General features: G+C 37.4%; 1 protein-coding gene across 4 annotated transcripts; it reads left to right on the forward strand.

The window, feature by feature from the left end:
• Window positions 1–4843: 4843 nt before the first annotated feature.
• Window positions 4844–17734, forward strand: mier2 (mesoderm induction early response 1, family member 2). Of its 4 annotated transcripts, none has more exons than XM_067514077.1 (13): window positions 4844–5020; window positions 6353–6516; window positions 7558–7671; window positions 7926–8037; window positions 10872–10948; window positions 11144–11213; window positions 11493–11644; window positions 11855–11936; window positions 13696–13790; window positions 13912–14042; window positions 15082–15218; window positions 15912–16005; window positions 16688–16825. In XM_067514077.1, the coding sequence occupies exons 2-12, from the start codon at window positions 6490–6492 to the stop codon at window positions 15962–15964; spliced, it is 1050 nt and encodes a 349-aa protein (XP_067370178.1). In that variant the 5' UTR covers window positions 4844–5020; window positions 6353–6489; the 3' UTR covers window positions 15965–16005; window positions 16688–16825. The 4 variants fall into 4 exon arrangements, with proteins under 4 accessions (XP_067370178.1, XP_067370177.1, XP_067370175.1 ...); XM_067514076.1 differs by having other exon boundaries at window positions 4846–5020; window positions 15909–16005; XM_067514074.1 differs by lacking the exon at window positions 15912–16005 and having other exon boundaries at window positions 4847–5020; window positions 16688–17734.
• The last annotated feature ends 4854 nt before the right edge of the window (window positions 17735–22588 follow it).

Here is a 22588-nt window from a genome sequence, read left to right on the forward strand (position 1 = left end):
ACTGTTTAGTTGTGGCTTAGACCTGGAGACTCTGAATGTAGAAATGCTGAATGTTGAAATTATATCATGTGCAAAAACATACAAATTTAAACACACACATATAACATCTGCACAATTTGTATTATAGTCATTTGAAGATTTTTTAAACTGAATCAGCTGTATCTATGGAATGATACACCCACTTTATTCTCACAGAGAAGTGCCAAAGTTCATTTAAAGTTTAAAAGTTGGTATATTTATGCTTCTGTGCTAGAGACAGTTGTAGTTGGAGGCATAATGTTCCACCATCCAATGATACATCTGCATGTTAGTTTATTCATATGTTCTTCCATCGCATTCTTGTGAGTATCATAGGGAACTTCTTCAAATTTGTCACAGATGAACAAGATGTCAAGGATGAACTAATTAGATTTGAAAAGTTCATGGTCAGTGTTGCTGTGACTTAAATTTGTCCATTGCATCCATCCATCCCGTTATTGTGAATGTGATATCACTGCATAGCTACTGGCTACAAACTTTCAACAGGACTCAAGGATGAACTAATTTAAATTTGGGAGTCAAATGTCATAGTCACTGTGACATTCATCTACTCTTGTAAAAGAAATATCTCAGCAACAACTTGAGGGAATTTATTCCAATTTAAAACAAGCATCTTCTTGGGCTCAAAGACAAAGCCCTTGAGATTTGGTGTAATGGTCAAGATCACTGTGACATCATGTCCGTCGCTTTTCTCCCTGCCATTTTTGTGAAGCCAATGTCACATTGTAAAATGCTATATCCCAGAAATGCTTGGAAGGAATTTTATAACATCTGGCACAAAAATCTACTTGAACTCATAGATGAAGTGATTTGAACAGTTGTTCCCATCCTTGTTGTCAAAGACCCCCTACTTTGTTGCCCTATCTACTACTGATTACCTGGATCAGGTGTGTTCAGTCAGTCAGAAACTGGAAGATGCCATCTTACGGTGAGGTGGAGAACTATAAAGCATATTGGTATCTTTCATCTTCTAATTGTCTTAACCTACCTCATCCAGGTAATCAGCAGTAGATAAGGCACCTGTTGGGTAGGGTTAGGTACAAATCAGGCAGGGCAGGGGATCCTTGATGATCATGATTGGGAACCACTGGATTAGAATAAGACAGACATCTATAAGAACTAAAACTTCACTGGTTCACAAAGGCATACAGTCTTGATATGGTATTCTAGTTTATTACTTAGTCTTGCGGGTGAGCTGTTGTGAGTACTGTCCACATACAAATGGCTGTGTTCTGCAAAATGAAAGAGAAAGCAGTCTTACCAAAAAATTGCAGAGTCATTTCCAGTAAGTCAGAATTCTTTTTCCCTCCTATTTATTTCCAATAAGTCAGTCAAATATGAGTTTTAATTGCACAAATAAATTCAAACCGTAATAACTTTGTACAAGTGTAGTCCTTTATTCTACCCTGGCACAGTTACGTAATAAAGTGGTAGATCTATTTGTGCAGCTATACTGTTTCATAACAAATCTAATGAACATGTGCTAAATCACACTTAAGTCTATTACATCATGGAATTTACAGTATTATGATTGTAACATGCTTAGGTCAAAAACTGTGATAAATGGTTATTATGACCTATACTCTTCAGCATCTAGTAGGAGGTTAGCAAAGCTCTCAGAGGACAGAATGAAGCTGTTCTGGAATCTGCCAAAGTCTACAAGACTCTGTCTACTTTTTAGGTGCAGAAATCACTATGGAATCATGAGTGACGACACCAAGTGACAAGAAATGTTACAGGATGGAGGAAAATATGATTATCAGGAAACTGTGAAAATTTCCTCATAATGCTTTGCACTTGTTTTATTGTTACATCCAGAACATGCATATCCTGCACACTGCGGCAGGAGCAGTCTTCACTGCTCCCTCACACCACCTCAGTAATCTTGAATATTAACTACAGTTTTTAACCTTTTACATTGCAAAAGCATAATTTACTTCAACTTTGCAATAAGACACACGCTGTAGGTATTGAAAACTATTACAAGAGTTAAAGTAGATTTACAAAAATGAATCTTCCGTGTGAAAATGAAAACAGATATCTATGAAATCATTTTAATAAAATAAAATATAAAAATGAGAATGAGTAAGGCATACATGTTCACCCCTTTTAAATTAAAAGTGAAAAAGTTTGAAGTTAATGGAATGCTTCAAAGGATGTAGTATAAATATACTTGTAACCTAAAGGTCAAGTTACTGGTGAATCAGTATCCTGGCCAATAATATACACCATGAAGGCAAATGAACACTCTAATCCACTCTTTGAAAATATAAAGCAGAAGTCAGAAGATGGATAAAATTTAAGAAATGGGAGGATTGTGGCACAGGTATACATCTGCCAAGAGAAGGATGACCTCAAAAACTGAATGACTTTGCAAGAAAGAGACTAGTGAGGAGAAACCTGTAACTTTTCGGGCTGAGTTGCTTTTGCTGACATGGGAAAGAATGTACATACGATAACTGATGTCATGCATACTACAATCCTTTTAAAGACATTCACTTCACCTAAAATACACGTTTTAACCAACTGTACGACTTTTAAAACCATCTGACTGGACCAGCGATGATTGTGTGATACTGTATCAATTTAGATTGGGTTGTAGAGATCTGTTTTTACGTTGACATGAGATTTTCTGTAAATCTGTATTACAAAAGCAAAATTACACTCACCATTAGTCAATGTTGGAAAAAAAAGCTAAAAACATCTAGAGTAAGTGATTACTTTTTATAGGCACTGCATTAAGTTCCCATACTTCCCATGTGCGCCTCAGTATACTGTAGTGACCTTAACCACACTGATTTATGAATACACTCTATTTACTGCAGAAAAACACTATGTTTTGTAGCTCCCACGGATACAACTTAGCTTCTTGATGTCAGTGCGCAGGGGCACACAACTATACACAATATATGAGATATGTGTACAGTGTACTCAGAATCATTTTGTTTATGCTTTAACCTCTTGGTTTTTGCAAACACATTGTCATTTTTAAACTTTGCAATACACACTCTAAAAATATTATTCTTTAGTTTCTCTAAATTTTTTTTACATCATTTTTACATCAGTAAAATAATGAACACTAATGTTACTGTATAATATGCTTATATAGGTACATGGGTATTTGTGGGTATTTGTTTAGCAAAATAATAAAAATACACTGGTGAAAAACAACCCCTTGATAAGTTAATTCAAACTTTTCTTTAAATATTAAAATCCAATAAAAGAACAATTGTACTAACTAAATTTGCATTAAATGTTATGTAGAGAAAAAAAAAATCTGTTTTACTCTTTTTGCCATTTCAAAATAAGTGGATGCAAACGTGTGCGTCCAACTGTATAAAGGCACCCAAAGAACACAGCAAAGTGTGGTCAGTTAAACAACCTCACTAAAACCCTTTGACCGGGGGCAATTGAAGAGAGGAAAGGTCTCTTGGTGAGGGAGGAGCAGCTTGTTGATGAACACTTTATATACTGTCCTGACCCTCGTCTTGTTCACGCCCAAACATCTTGTGCAATCTCCTTAACATGAACAAGAAATGCAAAATAACCACTTGAACCAGATAAAACTAAATGTATTTGGTATTTAAAGAAGTGGTATGTTGTATTTGTATGTCTCTGTCTGTTTGTCACATGACCTCCCTCTGCAGCCTGGGTATTCTGTCAGCCACACACTACAACAACTGCTGTTTAGTTCCAGAAGGTTTACTTCTATTGTTGTGTTTGCTTCACAGTATGTTCTTTATATACTGGTGACCCTCATTGTTGCTGTGCAGCTAAATCTTGTTCATTATACATGGGACTTAATCTGCAGTTCAGACAAGGTTGCTTGCTGTTTCAGTCATACATATATGCAGTAAATACACACCAAGGTGCAAGTTGAAATTTATGCTGTATGGCTACTCGTTGCACAATCTCTGTATACTAAAAGACAACTAAACCTACATGGTAAATAGGAATCTCAGTGTATACAGTCAAACACAGTGGTCCTTTATGTAGTTTTCCCCGTGTTGTTTTGGCCTCTCTTGAACATAAACAGTTCTTTATCTGCAGGACCTTTTGACATACAATACATGGCTCACTTAGGTGATAATAATAGATGGAAAGTTGGAAATCAGTGGTCACAAATGACTGCATGCATTGCAGTGCATTAGAGCTTAATGTATAGATGTATAGTCTTTGTGTTGTGTTTACATGCATAGATTCTTAGGGTAGCGGAAATCAGCTAACTAATGGAGAACTAATAAAACTAACTAATTAAAAATATTTTTTGTTTGTTATTGTGACTGTCTGATATGAAAATAAATGGAGTCAATTTCGGTTTAATTTTGTTGCGGTTAAATACTGTCACGTGTTGGCAGCATATACATTACCTCTGCTTCTCCTATCTCTGTGAGCTGTGTGCAGTCATTGGCTGAGGACAGAGCCTTATAGCTTTATCTGCTGTGGACATGTCCTGTCCCCTCCCTCACTCACATGGCATGAGCATTAAAGCCATATGATTCAACAAATGTAAACCTTTTTTTTTTTTTTTGATAAAGATAACACACAATTCATGTCAGTTGTTCAGTTAGTGCCAACCTGTTGTTAAAACACGACAAAGGCAACACGAGATCGGAGGCCAATATTTTAACCGGCAAAGACTAATATCAATACCAGTATTTTAAATGACTATTAATTTATTGTTTTGTTTGTAAGCTGTTTGTAAAAATAAGTGCAGTTAGAGCAGAATTGTAAAATTGATACCGAAAGTGAGACTGAGCTTTACCACAGTGCTTTAAACTAAGGGGATATTCTCGCATGTCAGCTGTGAGGCGAGACAAAAATAGCTAAATTACTTGGAAATAGTCGATACAGCTCCGCACCTACAACTGTAGCACTGCCGCTGTAGCTGAAGAGTTGCGGCAATAAACGGAGCCGTACAGAAGAGTAGACCTACAACATCCGGGCAATAGTAAGCTTGCGCAGAATCGGAATGGCGGAGGTAAGTGAGCGAAAACGAGGAATGCAGTGACCTAAATGATTGAGAAACTGGACCGATTTTCAGACTTGTGTCACTCCGTGCGGTACACACGGCTGTGGACGGTGTCACCGGCCGGCGAGCGCCGGGCGAAAGGGAGCTACGGTGGGGTTTAAAGTGGGAAGCGGAGGGAGACACGGAGAAGCTTTCCAGTGTATCGCCTCTCTTTGCGTTCTTGGCTTTAAAGAGCCATTCCCTCTGCCGTGATAGTAGAGCCGTAGAAAACAATAGGGAGCCCGGCGGGGTCTAACACGGTGGTGCTGAACTATTTCAGGTGCGCCTCCTCCCCAGCCGACGAAGTGGGTTGAGTAAAAAAGTTGGGACAGATGTCATGACTCGGCGGCGGCGAGCTCCGGCAGTCTGTTTCGGAAATATTGAGAACTACTTATTTCCTTCTTGTGCCGCTCGGTAGTTGAGCCGGAGAGAGGAAGAGACGTTCAGCACCAAGTCACAGGAAAGCGCCCCTGGTCAGACAGACTGCGCCCGATGGGCTGGGAGAAGCAGCACGAAATTTGGACCGACTTTTTTCAGCTCTGCTGTGCAGAAAGTGTGTGAGCTGAGGTGTAATTTCATCCACCGAGTGATGGCACTTGGTGTGAACTAGGGCAGAAGTGTTAGATCATCTGATGGCCTCTCGAAGTTGTTCTTTTTTGTATTGAAGTCCTACGTGGCCTCAAGTTGCATTCCGATCAAAGTGATGCTTTGTCTAAATTGTCTTTGCCGCAAAATCCTGAGTTGGAAAAGTGTTGAATACAATAGGAAGATTTGCTGTCGCCTCATGTAGTCTAAGGTGTTTATGCTACAGCCTGGTATGATTTGAAGAAGTTTGCGACATAAATTTTACACGAAAACCAAAACCTGTCCAGGAAGTCTTCAGATATGTCTCAGTATTTTGGGTCAATTAGCATATATATGAGAGAACTGATTGGAAATCGTCCAACGAGGTAATGATGTGTATGAGGAATGTTTATTGAATCAAAAGACTTAAAAATCAAGACCATTTGTAAAGTGTCACAAACAGTTCGATGATAATTTCAGTTACAATTGAGAAGTTTCAGAAGTTATTAAAAGGGGTTTAAAAGTCAGAAGTCAGCTGATCTCTGATGGGATGAGCCTGGATCAACCGCTATTTGATCCCATCTAGTTTATGTGTACATCAGTGCCCAGTTGTAATGTATCCCCATGCTGTTTTACTTTACTTTGAATACTCCAATAGTTCTGTGTGTGTGTGTGTGTGTGTGTGTGTGTGTGTGTGTGTGTGTGTGTGTGTGTGTGTGTGTGTGTGTGTGTGTGTAGGTATGTGAAATGCCTCTGAAGATAAACGCAGAGGTTGTGGTCTAGTGGAGAGTGAATGAGGTACAGCGATGAAGGCCTTCGGCAGGAGGAGCAGGAGTCTTCACAGGTCGTAGTGGAGTTGGAGGAGAAGTCACCACATGAAGATGGCAGCGCAATCCGACACTGTACGGTCACGTTCGGCCATGTCTGTGTACTGTATGTAGTTGCTGGTTGTTGTGTAAAAGCAATCTCATTGAGAAAATTCTTTTCAGTGATTACAGGAACTAATAGCTGCATATCTTACTGAATCAATGTTATGGTAATAAAAACCTCCCCTGTGTATTATTTGCTGCAAGACTAGCATTAGTTTTGCAGTCTTCTACCTTATTTACATAATTTAACTCTTTAAGGTAGTAATTGATCATAGTGCTATGGTCTCTTTCTCCCAAATGGTATAATTTTTGGTTTACAATTTATAGAGAAACTTTGTAAGTATTTTATACTTTTTATTTATATATTTATATGTGGAGTATATTTATATACTAACTATTATGGAGTATATTTATATACTCCAAATGGATATAAATGGCATTATTTACCAGCCAATTTTCCACAATCCATAACTAATTTGCAGCCTGCCCAATTAGTAACAGTGCCCACTTTAGCTCAGCTTCATCTCTTTTTCTTCTATCATTTAACATTTGCAAACAGACCTTTGTTTAATCAACAGCTTTTTTCACTCTGCTGGGTTTTTTTTACTAGTAAAAACTTTTACCAGTACCTGTGTTGATATGTCATTTAACCTTTTATTACCTGTATTACACAAAGACTATACATTATTCTTTTGTGCTGTTTAATTATTAACCGATTTGCAGATTTGCTTTGTAAACCTAGTTAGCAACCTGCACACGAGTAAAATCCCCTCAAACCTATAACTTTGAATGTTGAATTTACTCAGCAAAGAAATCCAGATAGCCTGTGTCCTTTCCTGAATGATGTTATTTTGGTAATGTTTTTGACATTTGACACTGACTTTGCAAACAGAGGTAGAGATGGAGTAACTTGGGCAGAGGAGGGAAAATGCCAACTATGCCCTTGAGATCTCTTGAGTTGGCTATTTTCAAGAAATGTGGGAGTAATTCAAATATTTCTGTGGTTTTGCTCTCTCTTTTGCCGAATCATCACCCTCTCCCTGTCACTCTTTTCCATTGTGACTCTGTTTACAGGCCAGTGAGCTTCCTTTGGAGGAGCTGCTGGCTCTGTATGGCTACACAGTGTCAGATCCAGAGAAGGAGACCTGTCACATGGCTGCCAGCCTGCCAGGCATGACACTGGACAAGGTGAGCTACAGCCCAAAGCATAACAGTACCTGTTTTAATAAAACTGACTAGTACTGTGGCCATCTGTAATGCGACTCATAAAATCTATATTAAAAAGGGTGCTTCTTGGGTTTAGTCTGCTTTAGTGTACACTTGGAATAAAATATTTACAAAAATGTTAAATATATAGTATATTTATGAAGAAAATTGCGATGTTTTTTTGCTGTGCTCTGCTATGCTCTTCATCTCTCTTATTCTTTATTTCCATTGTTCAGGATCAAATATCAGAAGATCTCTTTCCTGGGGAGGAGGAAGAAGTATCATCAGCTGATGATCTCACCCCCTCAGTCACCTCAAACACCTCAGAGCTGCTCTGCCGTCTCCAAGGTAATTCTGTTTTAACACAGTTGTACATTTACACCGGGATATATTATATTTAGTTTGTTAGTTAGGCATTATTTGAATGACAAAATATATTGAGATCAATGTCTCGTTGCAAGAGAGCCCTGGGAACACATTACAAGAATACAATACAGACAGAAAAATTAATACAATAACACTTTATTCATACGAACAATCTTCATATCTAATCTGTCACCAATTTGTGTATGTAATATGTGTACAAAAGTATATGAGATGGTATCATCAGCATAGATGTAAATATGTAATGCACTGCTGAGTAAATACTTAAACATTTATATACAGAGTAAAAAGCAGTTGGCCTAATATTGATCCCAGTGAACACCTTCAATAACCATCTAGGAATTTGATTTGAGACTATCAGCAACAACAGTTTGAACTCAACCAGAGAAACACAATTTATTGTAGTTGTAAGTAGAAATATGACAACATACCTTGTTTAACAAAACAGAATTAAAAAGCTCGGACAGACCTACATAGACTGAAGGACAGTGTTGTTTTCAGTCAGGTAAAATTAATATGTCATTCACAGCATCAGCTGGAGTTATTTTACTATGAGCAAGTCTAAAGCCCACTGTGGCTGAGCAACATTATTCACTTCCAGGAAGACATGTAGCTGTGGATTAAATAGTTATTCTACAATTTTAGAAAGACAGGACAATTTAGGTATGAGTTAGTGTTTTCTAAGGTCACTACTGCCACAAACTTTTTGCTTTGAGAGAACCTGAGCAGTCTTCTACATTGAGGGTACACCATACCACTTGCCTGAAGTAAGGCTTGAATTAAGGATGTGTACAATAACCGAAGATTTGTGTATGTTTTAGAAAATCACTTTATATGCTTCTGACTATGTGACAGATCTGAGAGATTTGGTTTAACCTTTATTCAGAGTAGTAGAACAGCCTGATCATGCTCATACAGTTACACACACACACACACACACACACACACACACACACACAAACACATGGAATTAAGGGCTTGCTCAAGCGTACCGCAGTGGTGTTACTGTGGGAGTGGCAAATGCTATTTTTCATTTCTGCCAGTCAGTTTCAAAACTGAAGGGGCTTTGAACTGGCACCCATGGAGTTACACGTTCTCTTAGCTAACTATTAGACTACCACTGCCCTAATATGCTATTCTCTAATTAGAGATGGCTGGTGATAGATACGTCATCAATTATAACATGATGACTTTTAAATGATTTATAAAAGTGAGCAGAGGGAGAAATATATTACATAAATAACTTGGAGTCATGTCTGGGTCTTGGATGGAGTATGCTAATCCAATATGTGAGTGATGTTAAATTTTTGGCTTGTAAATTGATATTAGTTTTCCCAGCCAAAGACAAATAAAAAAATTGAGGGTTTGATTCATAATTTGGATTCAAAGAGTTGCTTGAGACCAGCTTTTGGACAGTTTTACTGAAAGACAGGAAATTGCTGGAAACTCTGTTATGTAGTGGAACATTTAAAATTTAAATCAGTTCTTTGCTGAAACTGCAACTTCTTACTCATACATTTGTGCTATGTTTCATGACAGCGTGTATTGTTTTGTCTCTCCTGTCCCGAATGAATCATATTAAAACGGCTCAAACATTTCTCAACTGAAAGAGTTTAAAAATACTCAAAAATCTTTCCTCTTGTACTGAATTGATTTTAAATGAATGACAGTATTGGTGCTGAGTCCAGAAAATATGATGAAAACCAAATATATGGTTGATATGATGCTTTTGTATACAGTTCCATTCAGGAGAGATTACCTGAGTAGGTACCACACTAAAAGAGAGGAGCCTTGTTCCTCTTCTTTCCTTTTCTGTTTGCTGCTTTAGACTGAATTGTGATTTACACAAAGTGTAGGTACATTTCTTTTGTATTTTTATGTCCATGGTGCCCGTCTTCAACTGCTGACTTTCACAAGAACATTTTTATCTCTGTAGTATTTACCTCGTTAAATATTGTCTAATAATAAGACAAAGAGAAATACTAAAAACACACTACCTTAAATGTTGAAGAATAATATATCTGGAATCCATGGTGAGTTTAACACAGTACAGAAAACAAACAATGTACTATTTAAATAATAAAATAAACCCAATGTTTTATGTTGACATTGAAAAAATACATTACAGTAAACCTATTAAAGTTAACATATTAGTAGTAAAAATATTAGTTTGGGCTATATATGTACAATAGTCCATCAAGTAGTTTAGTTTTTTAATACTGTGCTGTAAATAAAGAAAAAAATAGAAATCAGAAGTGATAAGACAACAGTGGGTAACCGTCACAATGTAGTTCAAAATGATAAAGTGATGGACACTTTATTAGATTGGTATAAATCAGAATGTATTCACATAGCTCTATATCACAAATCCAGTTAAATATGTAAAAGGAGGGCAGTTTCCTGAGGACAAACAGCCTTCTCTGTCCTTTATAAAGAGCGTGTCTGTATTGCTTTACCTGTCCAGTTTGTTGTTTATGTGGACCTTGAGTCATCTGTATGTGTCCAATGTCTCTACCTCGTTCTTCTAGGATGGTGATAGAGACTACGCTTTTCTGCTCCTTCTCCAGCTCTTTGGTTTTGCTGATATTAAGCTTTGAGCGACTATTGTTAGATTACAAAGCTCTCAGTCAGGCCTCTATATTCCTTATGGTTATCACATTCGATACAGCTGAAAGAGGTTTTTGTCAGCAGAAAGATATAACTCCATATTCAAGAGTTTTGACTGAATCTTCACATCCGGTACCTGGACAGTCTATCAACTGATGTCCTAATCCTTTTCTTCGCTTTGTGTCTTGAAGGTGGAGACAAAGACACATCAATCAACTCATCAGATGAGGACTCTGATGTCTCTATTCCCTCCAATGAAGAGCACAAGGCAGGTTACTCAGGACAATAAAACACATGTCACTTCTTTATGTGGGAGAGACTCACAAATTGCACCTTTAACAACATAACTGTAGTAATTATAATAATAGCTGTTGCGAATAATTATGTGTAATAGGTCTTTTTTTGGCAAAACGATGGTATGATTCGAAACCATGACCAAATGTGTCTTTGCTTTCCTCCTCAGGAGATCATGGTTGGCTCTATGTACCAGGCAAAAATTCCTGCACTGGGTCTGTGTACCTATCAGGAGAGCAGTAAGTAACTAAAAATGTATTGTTACTTGAGTTATAAACTAATTGTACCAGTTGTGTCAGCCTAGTATAATTTGTTGTATAAAAGTCTTATTGCTTCAAAGTGATCAAAGCCCCTATATGGCTTCTTCCGGTAAAATGAAAGGTTGTGTCACTCTGATCTTTACCTGTATTTGGTTTTTCTTCTTATTTTCATCTTTAGCCAGTTTGTCCTTCTCCCCTTCCAAATCCCTTTCTCTGGCCTTGCCACAGAAACTCATCCTTTCCTCTCACTTTCCTCAGCCTACAGCAGTGAGGACCAGTTACTTTGGACGCCAGGTGTACTTTCAGTGCAAGAAGTGGAGGAATTTTTGTTGAGCGCACAGAGACCACGTAGCCAAGAGAGGACATCATGCACAAAAACAAAAGGTTACACTATTCAAGACAATGAACAGGTACAGTGACTATTTCATTTCACGTGACACTGTCAGCTGTGTTAGGCATATTCCAACTGTGCTGCTAACAATAGTTAAATGCGAAGTGGCTCAGACCATCTACACTACTAAAGTAATTTTGAACAAAACACATAATGCAGTGCAGCTCTGGAAATTAACCAGATAGGACAATGTTCCCATGCATCTTTTTTTTCCTCTCTTGACTCTCAGGCACTGTACGAACTAGTGAAATGCAACTTCAATGCAGATGAGGCACTAAGACGATTACACTTCAACGTGAAAGTGTTTAGTGGTAAGAACCTTCCTGTTGTCCTACTTTTTCTGTTTTTTGTAGTAGTAGTTTGTGGTTCATAGTGAAAGAGTGTGTAAAATGTCTCAAAACATTAACTGTTGATATACAACAACAAAGTTAAAACAAGCTAATCATTTCTTAAGATGGAATCCTGAAAAGAGCTCCAAAAAACAGCATCTGAAAGCTTAAATGTTTAATTCTCAAAAGTACACAAATTAGCCTGCCAAGTCTTTCAAAGTAAAAAGCTGCATATGACACTATAGTACTGGTGTATTCATCCAAAAGATATAGTGGAGTGTTGCCAAAATACCAGTCAGTCGTTGTGCTTCTTCCGGTCATTTGATTCATCTATCTGCAAAGAATATTTGTTGATGACACCTATTACTCATTGGTGCATGCTTTTATTGTGAAGGATAGTTTTCTGTATGCAACGTGTAACTTAACAAACCAGACATTCTGGGAATAAAATCTGTAGTTACGGGGCATAAACAAAAACCTTTTACAGCTAACAGATAACATTACATCAACAGATAACGGAAAATCTAAGGAAACCAAGAAAAAGAGGGGGAATATTAAGTCAGTCATTGAGTCAATAAATTACAAAACACAGAAATGCATTGTGTTAAAACACTTGCTAACATGGTAGTTTCAACAAACCAGAAAATCACATAATGAAGTAAAAAATGTTATAAACCAATATTTTTTTTTTTAGGTTGGATGGTTAGGCTTAGGTTTCTATTGCTGAAATCATATTATATATTTCATGTACATATGCATAAATTACAACTCCATTTCCAAAGAAGTGGGGACGATAATAAAACAGAATGCAATGATTTGCACAACTACACATCAGATGTTAAAAATGAGACATTTTCATGGAAATATTAACTCATTTTGAATTTGATGGCAGCAACACATCTCCAAAAAGTTGGAACAGGGTGATGTTTACCATTGTGTAATATCCCCTCTTCTTTTAACAACTGTCTGTAAACATCTAGGAAGCGAGGAGACCAGTTGCCGGAGCATATGTTGTTCTAAAACCTCTATGTAATTCTCAGCATTGATTGTTTCTTTCCAGATGTGTAAGCTGCTCACACCATAGACACTAATGCGCCCCCATACCATCAGAGATGCATGCTTTTCAAGTGTCTGCTGATAACAAGCTGGATGGTCCCTCTCCTCTTTGGGCCACAGGACAAAGCGTCCATGGTTTCCAAAAAGAATTTCAAATTTAGACTCATCTGACCATAGTTTTCCATTTTGCCTCAGAATTCTGATATATTTTTATTTTGTACATGACCCTTGTGAAAAAATATGGGTTGTTGAGATTTGCAAATACTTGGATTCTGTTTATATTTACATTTTACACATCATCCCAACTTCTTTGGAATTTATTTTTTATTTTTTTGTTTCAGCTAATCCCATGAGTTCAGGGTAACCACAGCAGATCATTTGTCTGCACGTTAATTTGGCAATTTTAATTTCAGTTTAATTTTTTTAGGCCGAATGCCCTTCCTGACACAACCCTCCCCAATTGCTACCGGCCTTAGAACCGGCACTGCACAGCTGGGGATGGGGTGTTGGGGTTTGGTGTCTTGCCCAGGGACACGTCGACATGTGGTCGGCAAGAGCAGGGCATGGACCTCCGACCGTTGGGTCGAAAGACAGCCACTCTACCAACTGAGCTACTGCCACCCCCTGGGATTGTAAAATAAATGTATAGCACTATAATCCTATGGCTGTTCTCTCCTCTCTTTAGATGAGCTGTGTGCATGGAGTAAGGAGGAGAGTCGGAACTTTGAGCACGGCTATCGAGTTTACGGGAAAAACTTCCACCTCATTCAGGCAAATAAGGTAAGTAGTATACAAGAAGTTCTGATTTCCCTTTCGAATCTTTGCTTAAGGTTCTCATCAAAACTTTGCTTGACCTATCTGCTATTCTCACACAAAATTATAGTTTTTTTTGCTTCATTAGGTTCGCACACGCTCTGTTGGTGAGTGTGTGGAATATTACTACATGTGGAAAAAATCGGACCGTCACGAGTACTTCACCCAACAGGCCACCAGAATCACCCGCAAGAAATTCAGCCTGCAATCAGGGACCTTGTGAGTACATGGAACACTAATGTAAAGATGCTGCACATGTAGCAATAAAAATGGAAATGAAATTATGGAAATTAAACTGAATCATCTAAAACTTGTAAAAAACGTATTTATATTGTACTGTCTGTACGCCCTTGTCTAAAATTCAACAATATAATATACCTTTTTAATCTAATGACTTATTCACTCCTACAAGGACTTTCACCTTTCTGTTTGAACAAACTCTTTCCTATAATAGTAATCCATTGGGTAGTTCTGTATAAACTACTCCTTTGTCAGCTAACTCGTTTACGTAAAGCTACAATAAGGACATTTTGGGAGCCAAGCTGTTTGTCACACGATGCAACTAAAGTGTCAAATAATGTTACTGCTTTAAAGCCTGCAGCATCTCATGCAAGATGCACACGAGTTACCCTTTGTGTGACTGCATGTGACACACAGGATTTGCTCTGATCTAATTGGGTAGAGTGTGGAGCCTCACCCATGAGCCTTTCAAAGTGAATAATTCTGCACTGCGGCGAGGGCTGTTCTGTTCAGTGTCACAGAAGACATCAAAAGCATCTGTTCACACTTACATAAGTAATAGAATATATCTTTTCTGAAAAAATGCAAAAAGTTTCATACTGTAGTTCTAAGTGTTCTACTTTCTGTAGGAAGCACCTGTTCACCTGATGTAAGGCTTAATGCTCTTACCTGGAATTCACTTCACTTATTTTCTGTGAAATGATTGGTTCGCCCAGAGTTTTGCTATTTTTGCTAAGGAAATAGCCCTTGTAAAAACCCTTGTGCTGTGACTATCCAAAGGAACAAGGTCTGTTACTTTGAAAGAAATTATAGGATGATCAGTTTTTAAGTTATTGTTTAGTTTTTTAGCACAAAACCAAATCTCTCTCCACCTTTATTGTATTGCGATGGCAGCAAAATCTCAGAGATGCTCAACAAAATACATTTCTGTAGTAAACCAGTGACTGATTACTTCATGTGTCATGTTTATTGATATTTTATCTTCCTGCGCTCAAAGTGGCTGTGTTCTGTGTTGCAGAGACGGTGGAGACCAAGATGGTGAGATAGGGGAAGTAGAGGGAAGCAACAATTCTTCAGGCTTGTTGTCTCATAGCTCTATGGGGCCTCAGCTAGAGTTTCCATTACCTGCAGAGTCAAACTTGGACCTGGACAAAGGTAACTTAGGGAAAAGGCCCTTAAAAGCTTCTGATGTATTGGCTCAAATCTTGCAGGCTTTTACCAGTATTCATCTGCTTAGCTTTAAATTGACTTCATTTAATCTACAATAATTCTCCCGATGGCCAACATAATGTGCAATGTTAAGTAGAGAAAAGGATAGGGCTGTAATGTCATAAAATATTATTAAATTACCAAAATGAAGACAAAAGTGCCTGGAAAAAAAGCACATGTACAGTAAATGTTTAGAAATATTCTACTAAGTTTCATTTGGAGTGAAAGCTGATCATAGGGCACTTAGCTCAGCCAATGTTCAAATACAGCATAATGATGAAAGAATGGGATTCATTTTCAATATTACTGAAAACAGAAATCTGTGTATTTGTTTATTTTCTGTATATAATATATGTCAGACACATTTTCCAAATCAGTTTGTAAAACATACAATGTGGATTTAATTTTTTTGGTGGACTTTTATTTTCATTCCACTGTGTTCCTTTTTATTTTCACATACACATTATCATATGTCATGAATCATTTTATGTCTTCCCTTGTGTTTTCCCCATTATTTTCTTGATTCTTGTGTGTCCTGCATTGTTGTCTTTGTGCGTGTACAAATGCATGTCTGTATTTGTTTGTGTGTGTCTGTGTGTGTATGTGCATGCCGTGCATGTTGACACGGTGTTCCAGAAGAGGAGGGCCGTCCCCGGCGCAGACGAACCCCCCGCTTTCACTTAAAGCCATGAACTCATCCATTCAGGCCACAGAAAGCAGGCTGGGCCTGCAGGTAAAAAAATTAGGAAGAGTCAGAAAATAAGTACAATTTGTAGTTGGGAATAAATCTCATTAATTTACTCGCTGTAGATAATCAGACTCTAAACAGAGCCAAAGGGAAAGGAGGCAGATATATTAAGTTATTTAGAAATTTTAAGTGTTAATATTTGCGCTCTTGTTTTTTTTTTAAATAGCACATTCTGTGTGACATTTAATGTGTAACAAATTCTTGTATCAAAATGAAACTAAAACTCAGAATCAGTGCCAACATTTAAAGACCCATTTACAATTGGTATAACTTCTTTTTGCTTACAAGTTGTCATGTTCTGCTCTCCATGTAACATACATGCAAACACAGTATAATGTTTAAGGAACTTTCAGTGCACGTCAGCAAAATGAAACGCGTATAGTTTAGCAAACAGTAGAAACACATACAGATTGCTTTATAAGTGATTAATCATCATGCAAATAAATGAATTATATCATTGAGCTGTTAACTGGGAGGCCTTTTGAAATATGACCCAAATGATTTCCATAATCTTTGCATATTATAATAATTCATAGAGGAACATCTTTATTAAGAACATTCACTAATTATTACTGAACCTACATAGAAATTGGAGATAGATCACATCACTGCAGGTGCAGACATTTTGCTCATGTGTTATCTCATGAACTCCTCCACATCTGTCCAGATGGTGAGCTGGTGATGGGGCTGTCAGAGCTATGTGGTGATGACTGTCCCCAGCAGATGGTTGTCTGTCCCTTCTCTTTGCTGCCCATGGTTGACTCAAAGGATCCTGGGTCAGAGAGATGTTGTCCCTCTGCTCCAGTCCATCTCCAGTCCCAGGCTTCTGCCCAACACTCCAGTTTTGCGTTCAGGAGTCCTCCATCTTGTCATGCTGACCACCGCCTCCCAGGCTCCTGCTTCTACCAGTTACACATGAGGGGTGGACCCTTTGTTTCTGAGGGCCCCGACTGTGGTCCGGCAGCTGATAGGACTGGTGCCCCCCATGGGCTGCAGGTGGAATTTAGCCTGCCGTCTACCTCACCTCCATCATCTGCTGTTCTCCCATCACACTTCCAGGCATTCATGCCGTCCAGCATCCCCACTCTGCCACACAGTGACAGGACATGAGAAAATCTAAATTAATTGGTACTTGTAGTTGTAGTTTTCCCTTTGTCATGATAAATGATTGGTGTTGGTTTTCACACTGAACTTAAAAAAAAAAAACAAGACAAAAAGTGCATTTACCTAACTTTATGAAAAAAGACAGACCTTCTACTTGTGTGGGGTGGGTTACTTGTCCATATGAATATTCTTTTGAAACTGACACACTTGAACTATCTGTCCATTATGGAAGTGTTAATTGCTATGTCCAGATGTTGATTATATGTTTAATAATCATTCATTACCACATCCTCCACTAAGGCAAAGCTGTTGAATATCATGCATTCATAGCTGTCAAATCACAGTGTAGGTGAAGAGAGCTACAGTGCAGTGAACATGCAAACAAGCCAGAAGCATATTTCTTTTTTTTTTCTTTTTGCTAAAAGAGATCAATGTTGCTTTATTTTCTTACTTACCAAGATGGAAAAGTTAGACTGCTCCTCATAGTTTTCCAGACTTCTTCCAACAATAGCCAATCAGAAGTTTTGTCCTGCATATTGCTCTCTGTATACCTTTGCTGCAGCAACTGCATGAATCAAACCACATAGAGTCGTTTATTTAACATGTTAAACATCATCTGTCCAGTGTGCAGTTGGCTCAGTTTTGTCAGTTTTTTGTTATTCTTGGCTTCTCTGAACTTCCAGCCTCCTACACTCTACCTGTTTGTAAACTTTGGGCAGAAAAAGTGTTTATGTATTGAGATGACAAACAAGATTTTTTAAGGTTGGTTTGAATACGCAGCAGTGTCGGAGCAACAAGGTGCACAGTGTTTTTGCAGATTCTTTTTTCATCCTTGTTATTTCCTGAGGATTCATATAGTGATTTAGGAGGGTGCAGTGCTCTTAATCATTTCTGATTACCATTTTTTTCATGTTAAGTATTTAGTACAGTGAAGAGCCTGTTAGAAAAGTGTTTATGTTGGTAGAACCTTCTTGCATTAAGACAGCTGCTTGTTGTGGGTTAAAGTTATGTGGTAACAGATGTTGAGTTCCTCAGATCATCGTGGCCCCTGTTAAAGTGGCATACTGTTTGATGATTAGCACCAAAACCAAATAATTTTACACTAGATCGTGTTCTATACATGGGATTACTATGGGTTTTATTTTGGTGATTCTGCAACCTCTACTTGCAACAGGCCTGGTTGGTTTGATTTAGTTGGTTTAGTTTTGGAGAACCTAATCAAAATGAGAAGAACCTTTTTTGAAAACCAGCAACAAGAAAGCAATATCCAATTAACATCCAGTGATGATTTAATGAACGTGATAAAATGTACTAAAACTGTGTAAATGCATATGTATATGTGTGCATTTACAAATTTTTCACTTTAATATTTTATGATTTAAATATTGTATTAATAGCCGAATAACAGATTTCAAACAACAAAGAGTTTCAAATAAATTAGTGGATTGGCTTTAAAGTGCCTGTTATTAGCAACAATGTCATTCATGTTTAGTTATTTCACAAAATAATGTATTTATTTTCTGTTAATTCATATATACACTTGTTTTTTTCCTTTTGTATCTCAGTATGTTTGATTCACAGATAAAGGAAAGGATTTTGTTAGTTGTGGAAGCCCAGGGTTCTTCCCTCCATTTGTGCTTCTATTTATTCTTTGTTTTTGTCAAAAATGTGCTGACCCTTCCTGTGATCCCTGCTTAAAGCCAACCTGGTTTCAGTTTATGTTTGTTTACATTAGGGGGGGCGTTCAGGACAAGACCACGAAGTATGGGAAAAGGAGTAGAATCACTGCCTTTTATTCGATTGTTAGTATTACTTTTATTTTCAGCAATTTATATATTGCATTGCTTCTGTTATGTTTGTTTATAATTATTATATTTTGAAACAAATATTAAAATGAATAATTGTGAAATTATCAAGATGTGTATCAATGTGTGTGCATAGTGCCATATTAGCATGGAAACTACTGTTATTAGTAGTTTAGTGAAAATAGAATAGTAAGTAGTGAAATTTACAGTTAATGTAAAAGTACAACTGCGCTTATTTTCCTTCATATAGATGTTTGCAACATCTTATGTCAAATATGTTTATAAAATATGTATTGTATGAAAGACATATTTTAAACAATTTCAATTCATTTTATACGTTTTTGTTGTGCCAAGCGCTGGTTGTGATTCTATACAAGAGCTAAGGCACAATTGACTACTGATCAGATGTACTGAGGTTATGCCGTTGATACACTACTCTGTTACTCTGGTCTAGTCTGATCTATTTGAGATCGCATTTAGCAGCAAGGAAATTAGTATACACTGATAATGAGAAATTGATAACTTTAAAATACGAACAAGATATAAACTACTACAATATGTGTACATTGGTGTAATTAGTTATACAGAAAATATCGAATTCAACAAACTAATTTCTAACCAGAGGTTTTCCAATGTCCAGAGGTGTCTCCTTTGGTAATTACCCTGACAGTAGTTTCCTCAGTCTTTTTCAGTCTAAAGAAGCTACCCGGATAAGTAGTGAAACGTTTTCAGCTAAGGAAAAAAAAGTCCAGTTGACATTCACTACACCTGGATGATTGAGAACTTCACCAACAAACCCTGAAACTCACCCTGACCAGTAGAGGGCGACATAAGGCTGCAGATGTCCATATCCAAGTGGCTCTCCAGACTGATGCTCTGCCCAAACTGATGGAGGCAGAGTAAAAACCTCTTGGTGAACACATGGAGGGTGTTGTAGATTTTTGACAAATGCAAGTTTTTCAAGATGTTTTTGTGAATGCTGTGCTACCCCCCCTTTTTTTTTTTTTTTTTTTAATTTAAACTTTTTTATGCACGCTATTTTGGTTGTCAGATTTTGTATAGGCTGCAATGTTAAATTAATATGACATAGAGGATCCTGATGATGATGATGATGTATTCTTAAATCAGATTATTTAGTACACTGTATCAAATTACTATGAACATGCTAAACTAAAAAACAAACTTTTTTAAACAAATGTAAAATAAGTACAGACAGACTCACAATGATCAATAAGGAAGGATGGAGCGGCCCACTGCACGTCTCTGCATTTGCTAAATAAGACTAATAACCATCAGGACTTCAATGATTTTTGTCTAAATGGTCTAATTTTTGTCTAAAAAACCTAAACAAAATCTTAAGGGAGATAAAAGAATAAGAAAAATGCCCTAATGGTGTCACACAGCTTGTTTTTAATCCTTACTACTTCTTTAATAGGCGATGCTGAAAATTCCACTTATCTGCTGTCAAGGCAGAGTCAGCCCTGTTGTGTCTTGTTGTCTGAGATAAAGTGATGACGTGCCACAGGACCCCATGAAGACCTTTCCTGCTATACACAGTGGTGCTTTGAAGTTTGTGAACCTTTAAAAATGTCCTCTTCTTCTGCTTCAGTATGACCTGAAACATGATCACGTCCTAAAACCAGACAAAGGGAATCCGGTTAAACAAATGAGACAAAACTAACAAGTATTAATTTATTTATTGTGGAAAATGACCCCATCTTAAATATTTGTTTAGAACCTGTAAGTGGATCTGTCCCCTCCATAACTGTGTGACCCTCTTTAGCAATAACTTCAACTAAACATCAGGTAACTGTTTATCAGCCCTGCACATCAGCATTGTGGAATTTTAGTCCACTTGTCTTTACAGGACAATTTCCAGGTTGTGCTATTGAGAGACTAGGTTAGGCTACGCCTCCCCAAAATATCAAGCAAATGTTCTGTTCTCTCAAATGCTTTTGTGAATCACATGGCTTTGTTGATTGTTGCCTAAGCCCATTTTGATTACGGGTGACCATTGACAATGTTTACGTTGACTAAATAACATAATGACAAAAAAAAAAAACCTGACTCTTTAATTATTTCCAGCTTTCTTTCTGTTTGTTGGCTTCATTGCATGAACTGCAGGCCGCAGGTCCATAAACAGCACTTTCTATAGGATTTAGGTCAGGATTTGGACTTAGCGATTCCAAAACAATAAATATATTCTGTTTAACCATTCTTTGGTTGAGTGACTTGTACAAGTAGAATTGTTGCACAGTCCTTCTTCCACTGAGCATCAGTTAAAAGATAGAAAGTCTGACTTTTTCCTGTAGAATTTGCGTGTACAACTTGAATTTATAGCTACATCACTCATGGCAGGATGTCCTGGTCCAGAGGCAGCAAAGCAGGCCCAAATTCCTGTAATGCCAAGACGCTGCCATGGTGGGATCAGGATGTTATGATTCCATTCAGGGTTTGGTTGACACCAAATATAACTCTTTTCATTGAAGCCAAAAAGTTTTACTTTGGTCTCATGTATTCACGGAACATTCTTCCAACAGGCCTCTGGCTCATCCACACAGTCATTACCAAAGTGTAGAAAAGCAGCTAAGTTCTTTTTGGGGAGTTGTGACTTCTTTCTTGATACTCTGCCATGAACACCCCTTTTGTTCGATGTTCTCCTGGTGGTGGACTTATGAACAGTAATTTTAGCTACTTTAAAAGAAGCCTATAGTTTTCTAGATGTTATGACCCCCCCCCCCCCCAAAGGCTGCAGGTAAAGGAGCCTCTACCTGTGGAATCATGGCTTCATTGCCCAGTGGGGTTTCATACTGTTTGACTTGTTTAATTATCAAAATATAAATAATTCCCAATACTGTTTGACTTGTTTACTTATCAAAGTATAAATAATTCTCAAAGGTTTTTATTCAATCTCTTGACATTTAGAGATAAGATTTTACAGTCTCAAAATGATACAGTATTTAATATGGATGATAAAGAATATCTAAATGGCATGAAAAAAAATACATTTAGGTTTCTGTTCTTACTCTTATCTCTCTTAACTCCTAACTCTTATCATATCTTTATTTAAAAAATACCTCTTCACTGCTAGGTGACGTGCAGTGTACAGTGTAAGGGGAGAAGCTGCATGTTTGACTGGTCTGTCTGGAATCTATCAGATATGACAGGAAAAGCCGGTCTTTGTGGGTCACTGCAGGTGTGAACCAAGCTCAGGCACACTCTTTAATGATGTATGAATTTCATCTTTATACTATTCAGAAAGGAGCATTTTGGTTGAGCCCTTCTATCTATAAACATTGTGGTTTTGCTCTAAATCATTACTGAAATAATCAAATAATCTCTTAGAACCAACCACAAGGGGGCAGATGAATATTATTTTTACAGCAATGTCTTCATGCTTCTTTTTACCCAGATATTCCTCTGCATGTGAACGATTTTTCAGTTCCATACATTTTTCCCATTTGCCCACTATCAGGCTTTAATCTGCAGCTACAAGGTATGAGATACACGTTTATTGTAATATAATGTGTGCCAATGTGCAGAAAGTCGAATTTATAACAAGTGTGTGGATGTGAGATTATCTACTTAACTGAGGGGTGCTGAACTAATAAATGTGGTGTTTATCAAGCAAACAGAGTTGCAGTAAATTTCATTAAATA

This window comes from Channa argus, chromosome 8, assembly GCF_033026475.1.
Source record: "Channa argus isolate prfri chromosome 8, Channa argus male v1.0, whole genome shotgun sequence".
Taxonomy (NCBI): Eukaryota; Metazoa; Chordata; class Actinopteri; order Anabantiformes; family Channidae; genus Channa; species Channa argus.